Genomic DNA, 11,604 nt, shown 5'->3' on the forward strand with positions numbered 1-11,604 from the left:
ACCATAGTAACTTTCCAAATTTGTTGACCCCGCAAATGATTGGGTGAGATGATTTGACCTCGCCACCGTGGGGGTAACTTTCTTCGCCATACACCTAGAAACCACACTTTGCTAATGAGTATTTACGATCTTTTTATGCATTTCCATTAGCATCAAATAACCTGGCTGGGATCTCTTTTGCTCGCCCAGCCCTTCAAGCTTATGAATACATTGCGTTCCATTTCGCATAATTTGGTTATTAAAACATTTGTTTATGTCGCCCATAATGGGCGGCAAATATGTTTTCCTTTTCCACAGGCCGCCCTCGTCATTAGAAAGAACTGCCAACGGTAGCTGTGGAAAATTTAAATAATTGCCGCGGCAATAACATAAATTAGATAAACCATCGGAGAGGCTGGCAAAAAACATGGAGCTCGAAAAAAAACAGCACATAAATTAATCATACCACCCGTGGTCAGTTGGCCCGAATTCGGAATGAAGGTAGGGCTGAGGAAATCGATTGGTCTCCGATTCCAGCTGTTGTTGGGGGCATTCAATTAATATTTAGTATCGGGAATAACTCGATATACCCGCTCTTTTGAAATTCTTGTTCTTCAAAAACATGATGTAAGTGTGGGTAACATTTGCAGATAAATTTTTTGTAGTTTTTGATGATGATATTTGAATATTGGCCGAAAATCGTTTTCCTGTTTTTTGCGACTATAAATATCATTATTTTCATCACAGCATTCGAAATAATGGTCCAAATATGGAATGTCATACCTCGTTGAGTTCGTAATTTCCAATCGAACTGTGTTTTTAAAAAAAAATTTAATTTTTTACAATTTTTGCAATTTGATGTTACCTTACCCCTTACAAAAAATTATTTGGCTGGTTAGTATTGGAAATTAGGAGTAAAGAACTGTAATTCTTTTAGCTTTCTGACCGTTTTTAGCCAAGTTATACAGAAAATACCAATCGTAAATATTGAAATATTGCCGAAAACCGTTTTTCGGTTTTTTTGCGTAAATAATTATCAGTATTTTGATCACAGCATTTGAAATAGTGGTCCAAATATGGAATGTCATACCTCGTTGAATTCGTAATAAAATTTCCTACAAAACTGTGTTTTCAAATAAAAATTATATTTTTTTCACATTTTTTGCAATTTTTGATGATGTTACCCCTTACAAAAAATGCGAAAATTTGGCTAAAAATTATTTTAACAGAGTCGGTTAAAAACTGATTTGGCTGGTTAGTATTGGTAATTAGGAGTAAAGAACTGTAATTCTTTTAGCTTTCTGACCATTTTTCGCCAAGTAGTACAGAAAATACCAATCGTAAATATTGAAATTTTTGACGAAAATCGTTTTTTCAGTACAGTCCATTTACGTAAACAATTTTAAAGCCAATTTTTAGGCGCACTTTAAAAGCTATTTTAAGGCTTTGATTTGCATTGGCGCTAAACAAAAGGAAGATTATTGATTTAAATTAGCCAACAATAGAATTACGGAAAATAGAGAGCAGACACCCATAAATCGCATAAAATCTTAATCCGTCTTGCCATTATTTCGCCCAGCTTACCGCCTATAGTTCGATAGAGTAGCCGCTTGATCTCTGACACTACGTTGAGCCATCTTTTAATGTGAAGAATGGCGGAGAAAAGAATAAATTTCGCACTATGGTCTCGATCCACTTGATTGATTTAAATGCCGTTGTTCGATCCGAATGGAGAACACATGCTGGCCAGAAAACTAGCTTTGTATGTGCTACAAATGAAATGAATGTGGCCCAAATAAGCCTCGAACTCTGACATCTGCGGGGAAGAACAGTGAGACCTCGCCTACTTCGGACAGTGACAAATGGAAGCGGTTTGACTTATTGAAAATCTCACTTTTGACCCCAAAATTGGCTCAAGAATTCGCCAGACGGTTTTGTATTTTTCCGTATTTCTCGAGGCGACCCAAAATGCAAATTTCTCGATTTCGGTAAGAGTCAACTGCAACTGGAAATGGAAATGTAGCCACTCAAAAGTCAACGTTCTACCATCTCTGGGATGCTAGGGTTTTCGCTTCTGCGTTCTGTGTTTCGTGCTTTTCGGTTTTCTGTTTCTGGTTTTTGTGCATAAATCAGTAGACGGACATTTGCATAGTTTAATAATTTGCCAATCGTCCAAATCCTCTCCAATTTCGCTACTTTTTACTTTGTTCTGCTGCCTGGCCACCTAATTTCTTTTGTTTTTCGTGTGATTTTTATGTGTCTCCGCTGTTTTGCCTGCTTTTCGTCGGCCAGGTGAACGTTCCTTCCCCGTATAAAATGTCTTTGCCAGGCACTTGATGGACCATTTAATAGAGGCCCTCGTCCAGCGACAGACACAAGTCGAAGCCCAAGTCCAAGTCCACATCCATTCCCAGTCCACAAGAATATCCCATATCCCATCATTATGGCAATTAAGTTGGTAGCCCTTTTGGCCATCGGCCTGGCAATCTTTGCCGCGTGCGAAGGTGAGTTGGTGATTTAGGAGACAAAAAAGAATCTTTGATGAACGATGTTCGCTTTTCCGAAACTCATCATTGTCGTACATTCTCTTTGGAATCATTATTAAGTGTTGATTATGAATTGATAAATAGCTTTCATCGTTTTTTGGGAACAACAAATTTTTTATAGTTCTTTGTTTAATAATAACATACTCGTGTTGCTTTACATTGTCTTTTTTTTTTTTGAGTTTCTTTGATCTTTAATATGATTTAAGGCTAAACTCTGAAATTGAACTAGAGCGTGCAATCCCAGTCGTCCGTGTGAAGGCCAACCATGTGTGCTTAACCTGTTTCCTAACCCCCTGTCTTTGTATCCCCTTAGCCCGCCATGTGAGTGGACATCATCGCAGGCAGCATTTTGAGCAGCGGGCCCTCATTGCGAAGCCCCACAGTGGTCCCCAGGGACGCGTCTTCCCGGGAGCCGTGGCCATCAAGAAGCTGGTCCTGCTGAAGTTCAAGAAGATCGTGCCCATCTCCCTGATCCTGCTGAAGTCAAGCAACGAGAACGAGGCCGAGCTGGTGCCCGTCTACCCCACCGATCAGATTCCCGAGAACGTCCAGTTCATTCCCACTCCCAACGGAATCTCCGGTCACAAGGATGTCCAGGCCATCGCCATTCCCGCCGAGCTGCACGACCAGCTGCAGATCAACGGTCTCTCCAACCTGGAGAACATCGAGGCTCTGCTCCAGAGCAGCTCCATTTCGTCTGCCGACAATGAGGGCGAGGCCCCCGTGGGCAACAGCATTGCCGTAGCCCAGCCCGAGGATGTGGTGCTGGAGCAGCCAGAGAACGATGAGGATCAGCTGTTAGATGGAGCCGAACCAGTCGCCGCTCCCGCTTCCGCTCCAGCTGCCCTGCGCCGCCTCTCCGCCGACGAGCTGCTCCGCTCCGGCGTGCGCAACTCTGCCCAGCAGCAGCAGACCAGCGTGGAGGAGATCCCCCTGCTTCTGTACTCCGCCAACGAGGGCGCTGCCTCCGCTGGCCACTCCGCCGGAAACTCGGGCCGCCGCTTTGTGGCCGCCGCTCCCGCTGTGCGCCGTCGCCAGCATTTCTACAACTAGGATCTTTTAATTTAAACCCGCAACCTATTCAACTTCCGCATTCCTACTCTCGATGGCTGTCACACGGGCTTCACTGTACTAGGTGTACTAACACCACCACTGGCTATTCTACTTTTTTTTTTAGACTGAACTGAATATAAATTAACGTTATGAGCGAAATGACAAAAGGAGCGACTTGTGCTTCCGGGTGCTGAAGGGTCTCCAGTGGGCCTTAGGCACAAAGGGACACACTGGGAAAAGCTGGGTGCCAAAATAGCAAAATAACGAGTTAGTTCGCTGTGCTGCCTTGGCAAAAAAAACCATGAAAAGGAAATCTCACTTGATTGTAAATGAACATTTATTTCGACAAAACACAATCACTAAAGGGGCCAATCAATCAAAGTTTTAGCAGTGGCTTTATAATCATTTAATTATTCCTTTTTCGAGTGTCGCCAAGTGGCTGGCAGGTCCTTGTTTGGGGCGCTGCTTATCAGGCGACTGCAGTTATCAGGCCTTTGTGCTCGGGCTTTGTGCCGCTGACGTGACAAGTCCTGTCTGTGTCTCGTTTCGTTCTCGTTCTCGGCCTCGTCGCCGTCCTCGTCCTCGGATTCAGTCTTAGTTTCAGTTTCGGTGTCCCGATCCCATTCCAAATCGCAGTCCCAAAGAGTCCTCGTGTGGCAGCCTGCCAGCAATTTTGAGCCAACAAACAAAGCAGCCACAAAACACATGGCACAAATTTTGCTTAGGCGCAAAAGTCAACGGCACAAGAGGCCTGAAGAAAGGCAGCCGCACAACAAAAGCGCCACAAAGATGGGGCACGTTAACCTGCCATTCTAATGTGGAACCACGAATAGAGGATGTCCTTAAACATATGCCAAAAAAGTGAATCACAGATGCTCAAAAATAAACCTGCCCGGAATAGGAAAATAGAAAATATGCCTAGAAGCAAATTGTCTTTTAAATAAATAATGTTTGGCTCCCAAAATGTGAATGGTAATAAGAACCATAGTCAATGCACAGTTCAGTTTCATAGGAAACAACTGCTGGGAATTTAGAACTTTTTAGTTGTAGCAGGGTATCAAAACTTTATTTCTTTGGTAGTGCATTTACCTATGTACACACTCCGCCACACTCCGCCCCCGTTTGCCCTTGTGTGTCTTATTTGCCGCATTTTTGACAGGATTCCCCCAAGCAACAAAGCCCCATCCCACGGAGATTATGCAAGCGCTTTCCGAATTAGCCAGGCGAAAAGCAAACAAAACAAAGGACCCTATGGGCCAGACATACGGTAAAAATATTGCCACATTCAAAGGCCTTCCGCTTTAAACTTTGGTTAGGCCCTTCTCTGCTTTCACTTAAAGAAGTTTAACGTGAAATCTTGATTTCTTCGATATTTAAAATGGCAATTTCGCAGAATTTTCCACTGCTGTATATGCAATTAATCTCATTCCTTGAAATCTTCACAAAAGTACAAAACGGAATATGTTCTTTTGATTACTCGAGCATACTTTTGGGGCTTTTAAAATTTGTCCGTTTAGCGGAAATTCATTTCAATATTACAGTTAAATGATCACGAATTGTATATTAGGATAGAAAACATGTTTTATTGTCGAAAAAAATGCTTAAAAATAAAAGTTTCGTGCAATGAGCGAACTATGAACTATGGTTTGGTCTGCTTGTTTTAGCGACCATAGTAGGGTGGTGGCACGTAGATGGTGACCTTCTTGCCGTCGCTGCTGCTGCTGGTGTTGTTGTTGTAAAACCGCCCACAGGGCGGAGGTCCGTAGTACGTATAGGTGCACACTGTACAGCAATTGATTGGCGTGGCCACCACCACCACGGGCGTCTTCTTGTTGGGATAGATCGGTGGGTAGGGGTAGGGCACGGGTGGCGGCGGTGGTGGTGCGGGAAGGGGTCGGCCTGGCGGGGGGTAGGGTGGTCTCACCGGACCACAGCATGTCTGTGGAGGTGGTGGTGGGGGAGGAGGAGGTGGGGGTGGTGGATACGAGGGGTCCACCACGTATGTTTCGCAGCAAGTCTGCTTTTGGAAAGCCTCCAAGGTGCAGGGTGACACGCAAGAGTTGAACAGTCCGCTGATCCAGTCGTAGATCACGCTGAAGGTGCGTCCCTGACGCTGGCTACTATCGTACGGTCCGAACTCATCAACCGAAGTATTCAACGGTGTCCTAGCCACTTCTAAATCCCGGCCAGAGCCATCGGCATTTTCAGGCTGCAGATCTTCGAGGCGCGACGACGAGCGATTGAAGTACACATACTCAAAGTTTTCGTTGGTCGAGGTGCTCCTGGAGGAAGTTCCGTTCGAGGGGCGTGGCTGCCAGCGCTGCAAGCGAATCTTTTGCTGGGCACGTTGGCGAACTGGAGATTTGAATAGACATGGGCAAATATAAGAGGTGTTCGTCAGTTGGACAACCGATATGTGCCAGACCTTATACCTTCTACATCAATGTGCTAAACGCAGATAAAAGAAGTAGACATATAAAACGTGAAAGTGCACGTGCTAGATTAGATAGTCGTTCCCTGATATACAGTGCGTACTTGTGGAGTTTAAATTAACGAAATGCATATTTATTTGTGTGCTTTTCGTGGGGTGACAAAAAAAAGTTGGGTGAATCTTTAGAGAAATAATGTCTAAAACTAACGTCCGTAGAATCCGAATCCTCCGAAGCCACCGAAGGCATTGCTGTTCGCATTGGCACCGCCGCCGCCGAAGCCTCCGAAACCACCATTGGCACCAGCATTCGCTCCAGCACCGCCGCCACCGCTATTGGCACCGGAATTGGCGCCAGCACCACCTCCAAATCCGCCAGCATTGGCTCCTGCTCCCGCACCACCTGGTCCTCCGCCCGCATTCGCGTTCGCATTCGCATTGGCCGATTGTCCATTCTGGGCGGTGGCAGTGGCGCTGCTGGAGGCCGAGTTGCTGATATATCCTCCGGGACCCTGCTGGCTGCTCGTCTGCGCATTCGTCTGGGCGGAGGCGTCTCCCTGGCCATTGTTGCCTTGGAAGATGCTCTGGCTGTTCGAATCGCTGGTTGCATCCTGGCTATTGCCATCCTTGACCACCTGCGAGTTCGTGTTGGCCGTGTTCGTCTCGGAACCAAACTTGTTGTTGTTCGTGGAGGTAGATCCACTGTTTGAGGAATAGGTGTCGCGGTTGCCCTGCTGGGTGTGCTGGGTGTTCGCATTCGCACTGGAGGCCTGCTGCTGACCCGGCCGGAAGTTGAGCGCCTGGCTTTGCGAGTTCTGGTCACTCTGGTAGCCACCGTTCGCCGTTTGGCCCTGATGGGTGTTTGTGTTGGCCGAGCTCACCTGGCCACTGCTGCCGTCCTGGGCCAAATTGGAGCTGATGGAACTGCTTCCCGTGTTTCCGTTGCTGGCGTGGTTATTGGTCGAGGCCTGCTGGTTGAATCCGGGTCCACCATGGGCATTCGCATTGCCATGCGCCTGGTTCTTGTTGCCCTTGTTTTTGTGGTGCTGCCGTTCGGGCTCGTAGAACTCCTGCTCGAATCCTCCGGGTCCTCCAGGTCCTCCGGGTCCTCCAAATTCAGGTCCTCCGAAACCAGGTCCTCCAAACTCAGGTCCGCCCCCGTATTCTGGGAATATGTAGGTTTTTAATAACACAGTTTTAGTATGATCGGATTAGGAAACTTACCTCCTCCAAATCCTGGACCACCGAAGCCCGGCCTGCCAAACTGCCTCCTCGGCCTTTCCAAGAGACCGAAGCCAATGGGACCAGGGCCGAAACCACCTCCAGGATACCCGAAGGGCACGAACTGGGCCTTCCGCTTGGGCCGCCTGTTCTGGCGCACCACCCGCTGGAAGGGACCACCGAAACTCTGGCCATTGGTGGCCGCATTGCCGCCGAAGCCGCCAGTGGTGGCCGAGGTCTGTCCTCTACGCGTCTTACCGAAAGCATTCGAGTTGGCGCGCGTGTCGGTGACGGTGACGCCGCCGAAGTGCTGGGTGTTTGACTGGGAGTTGCTGTTCGATCCAGCCCTGGCCCCCTTGCCCTTGGCATTAACTTGTGCCTCCGCTAGGGTGTTCGAGTTGGCCACGTTGCGGTCCAGGTCCAGGTTGAGGAAACCCAAGCCCAGGCGAAGGTCTCCATCGGCACCGCGCTGCAGTCCGAAACCATTCTGCAGATTCTGAGGCGACAGCGAGGCTCCGAGTCCCACGTTTCCGATACGCAACTGATCGGCAACGCCCTGCGACACCTGGCCATTGGCGTTCGTCCTGGTCCTGGTCAGGGTGTTGCCCAGCTGCAGACCGCCCAGGTCGACATCCCTCGTCTGGGCCTGGCTGTTGGTCACCACCCGCTGGCCATTCTGCTTGGTAACCGCCCGGGAATTGGACAGACCCTGGGTGTACTCAAGATTGTTGCCAAAGTCTACCTGACGCTCGTAGGCATTCGTGTTCGCCTTGGAAACGGATCCCTGCCGCTGGCGGAGCTGTTGTGGCTGCTGGGGCTGTTGGTAATAAACCAGAGGTTGTTGTTGGTAAGCCTGTGGTTGGCGATAAGCCTGCGGTTGGAACTGCGGTTGGCGGTATACCTGTTGGAACTGCGGCTGCTGGTAGGCGAACTGTGGCTGGAATCCAAAGCCGCCGAACTGCGCCTCAGCTAAAAGCAAGTTAGTGAGTAGAGTTTAAAGATATTTGTTTAAAGAGAAACTAATTTTCCTTAATAATGGATGGAGACGTAGGATAATGACTCAGGCTTGCCCAATAGAATTTCTTTGTATACCAGTGCGTAAAAGTAATAATTGTTGTTCATACGCGGTGTTGTCCCCCCAGATGGTAATCGGTTTTGGGTATCATGCGATTGTCTGACATTTCAGAAGGGCGAAAATAGCTTGCAACTAAAGCGAACGTAAAAAAGTGGTAACAAACATCAGTAGAAAGTTACACAAGTTGCCCTGACAGCAGTCAAAAGTAAACACCAGTCCCCGAATGCCATGCATTTATAATCTTCTCGCAAAACTTGTTCCACACATTTTATTTTATTCCACTTTTCGAGTATTGTTCGCTTTTATATTTGTTAGATTGCACAGAAACGAATGAGATGGCTAGTTGCCAAAAAGAGATGAAAGTGGGGATGATCTCTAACTGGTTTTCAGTGTTTATCTCAACGATATTGTTTATGTCAAAAGTATCCAGCAACAGGCATTGGCAGAAACAAGTGGGGAACTCTTCTGGCTTCTCTGGCTCTTTCGCCAAATGTTTTAAATAGTGAATGGTACATTTTGAAATACTTATCAAGCTAGTCATTGCTTCCCATTTAGAATATCGATTTATATGCAACCTTAAGGATTTAAGTCGCGAAAATCTACTATCATGCGCTGATGTGGATATGTAGTGTGTGCAATCCGCTGATTCCCAATAATACGACTTAAAAGGCAGTTATAACATGAATAAGCCTTTAGTCCCCCTCCACCCTTCTACTTCATACATCCATCTCTTTTGTCCCTCATATTACTATCCCTTTCTGCTTTTGAACAACACATTGAACGAACACACATTGCTCTGTTTTTCTGTTTCTGTTGACAATGCAACGCACGTAGGCGCAAAATCCAGCGATAATTTTGCAATTATTGCTGTAATAACAAAGGCACCGAGTATGTGTGCTTGTATCCGTGTGTGCGTGGGGTATATATCCTGTCATTATCCTGTGTATGCCCGATTCCCGCCGCCATGGCGTATTCCAAAAATATTTACCTTGCGGTTGACAAACTGCCAGCCAGCACACAATTAATCCAACAAATGCGTGTCGCATCCTGGCTCCGTATCCCTACTTCGTTCTCCGTTCTGCGTTCTTTGTGCTCCTGCCTCCGGTTCTCCGGTCCTGGTGTTTTCCCGTATTTTTCGTACTTTCCCGCACTCTGAAAATCCGTATTCCGTTACCGTACACTCGCTGTCTCGCTCGCACCGCAACCGGGTGGCTAATTTTCCGTTGCCGTTGCGAAAACACCGCACGCAATGAGCGCCTTTTTGGCAGCTGGGCGACTTTTATTGTCTCTCCGCCGTGTTTTTTGCGGTGTCGTTGTTCAGTTTGCTGTTCCACTAGTTCTTGTCCGTAGCTCTTCTCTTAATGCACTGGAAAAAAATAGATACCTTATTCGGTAAAAAGTACTGCCTCATCCATGCTATACTTGACAGCCGTTCATTTAAACATTTAATATTAACTTCAAAACAATGTATGTATATTTTTCACACTCTTCACTTCTATAACGGTCTTAACAAACAAGCAAGAATTAACAACTTTTTTTCCGTGTACCTTTAAGATTTTTTCTTGTTTTTATACGCGTTTGGGAGAGCGCGTTGGAAGTTGTTGGACGTCGGACGTTTCGTTTCGTTCTAAGCCCGTTGCCGGTTTGTTAATCGGGCTTTAAACTAATCAATAATTAACGCCCGCCTTGATACCCAAACCGTCTATATTGCCTATTGTTCGATGCGACAAACCCCCGAAAAAAAAAAAACAAAATTCACGTTTAACTCGTTTTTGAGGGGGAACAATAAACAAACACTGATCATCTCTCGATGTCGGTTTTTTCCTATTTCGATCACAAGTTCAAATGGGCTATAATTTTGAAAAGGGTTCCCGCATCATTAGAGGTTTTCTCTTTCGCGGGGGATTTTTGGCACGCGGAGAAAGGCTTACTGATTATCCAGGCATATATTTGAATACCTTAAGGCTCTGCAACCGAACAGAGAAAGCAAAGCGGTAAAATTTCGTCTAGATAATAGATAACAGATACTTTAAGCAAGACCATCTCTTGAACTGGCATATAGAGTTACAAATATTTTTATAAACAAATGCTAGAACGTGTTTTTAATAATCCCAAAAGACATGGATTTATTGATATACTTATATTATAAACTATATAGTGTTTTACATTATAGTTAAATATTTTGATTTCGAATCAAATTTGTGTCTTATTTAGAATATATGTAAACAAATTGCTAATGTCGCGTTTGAAGAAATCCTACTCAAACATTCAACAATTAAAACTTTATTGCAGACGACTTATTAAATATTCTGAATGACTCTTTATTTTTCTGGGTAAATCCCATCAACGACCTCAGCACAAGTCTGGGGATTCATATGAATGCGCATAGTTTCGGTTTTGGTTTCCGCTAAGCATCTGCGACTTCATGGTCAGTTTTTAAACTTCAAATGAACGCGCTGTAGGTCAATTGGACTCAGGCGCCACGTTTCCCGCTCTTACCCCTTTTTTTAGACATCTGCCACCCTCTTTTCGGGCACTTGTGCTTAAGCCCCCTCCCGAAAAGACAACAAAAAAAAAACAGCAGCCTCTTCATGTGGTCAGCAAACAGGCAAACAAATGGAGGCATCGACAAAAACCCGTCTTAACTCGTAACTCTTTTTTTTAGTTTTGTTGATGATTTCTTTTATTGACAAAAGTTTTTAGCGAGTTTTCGGGTAGAAGGGGCTAAAAAAAAACCCGTCCTAAGAACAACGTGTGCGAGTGTGTGGAATAAATTTGAGCCAGCAGGTTCCTACTAATGAACTTATAGATACTTATATGTGTTTCGGGCGTTCCTCTTCCCTTTATGAATAATTGAGTTGCTAATGACACGCAAGTCGATGGGATTTACATTTTGTACATGGGTGGGTATAGTTTTTAAAATATGAAATAATCATTATTTTCGAAACACTTCATTCAACACATAGTTGGACGTTTTTTCATATATTTGAATCTGAAACTAAAATATATTAAGTATAGATTGCTAAATATGCGTGCCGTCTATTGTCTGTCTGATATGTTTGCAAATCGAAAATTACACTGCAAGAAACCAGCGAACGGTAGCAAGAACGAGGTCATAGTAAATTGGGTCAGCACTCACACACACACACACGCACAACTTTCCCCTGAGAGAAAGAGAAGAGGCGAGTATGTGAGTGGGGGTGAGCGATAGCAAGAGAGAGAGAGAGGACTAAACTTTAGTTCGGTGTTCGATATAAAAATTGGTTTTTATTGTTATTTCATTTCTAGCGTTTATCGGTCTG

At 45.4% G+C, this 11,604-nt stretch overlaps 2 protein-coding genes across 4 annotated transcripts; one reads left to right on the forward strand and one right to left on the reverse strand.

The window, feature by feature from the left end:
• Positions 1-2,373: 2,373 nt before the first annotated feature.
• Positions 2,374-3,740, forward strand: LOC6524347. Its single transcript, XM_002100169.4, has 2 exons — positions 2,374-2,483; positions 2,839-3,740. Exons 1-2 carry the CDS (start codon positions 2,423-2,425, stop codon positions 3,576-3,578), a joined length of 801 nt encoding a protein of 266 aa, XP_002100205.1. The 5' UTR covers positions 2,374-2,422; the 3' UTR covers positions 3,579-3,740.
• A 2,381-nt stretch (positions 3,741-6,121) lies between these two features.
• LOC6524348 (glycine-rich cell wall structural protein 1.8) lies at positions 6,122-9,927 on the reverse strand. 3 transcript variants are annotated; one of them, XM_039377559.2, is made up of 5 exons: positions 9,850-9,926; positions 9,291-9,668; positions 8,129-8,196; positions 7,231-8,044; positions 6,122-7,171 (listed from the first exon to the last, which is right to left on the reverse strand). In XM_039377559.2, the coding sequence occupies exons 2-5, from the start codon at positions 9,346-9,348 to the stop codon at positions 6,213-6,215; spliced, it is 1,899 nt and encodes a 632-aa protein (XP_039233493.1). In that variant the 5' UTR covers positions 9,349-9,668; positions 9,850-9,926; the 3' UTR covers positions 6,122-6,212. The 3 variants fall into 3 exon arrangements, with proteins under 3 accessions (XP_039233493.1, XP_015045628.1, XP_039233492.1); XM_015190142.3 differs by having other exon boundaries at positions 7,231-8,196; positions 9,850-9,927; XM_039377558.2 differs by lacking the exon at positions 9,850-9,926 and having other exon boundaries at positions 7,231-8,196; positions 9,291-9,677.
• Between the last annotated feature and the right edge of the window lie 1,677 nt (positions 9,928-11,604).

This window comes from Drosophila yakuba, chromosome X, assembly GCF_016746365.2.
Source record: "Drosophila yakuba strain Tai18E2 chromosome X, Prin_Dyak_Tai18E2_2.1, whole genome shotgun sequence".
NCBI lineage: Eukaryota > Metazoa > Arthropoda > Insecta > Diptera > Drosophilidae > Drosophila > Drosophila yakuba.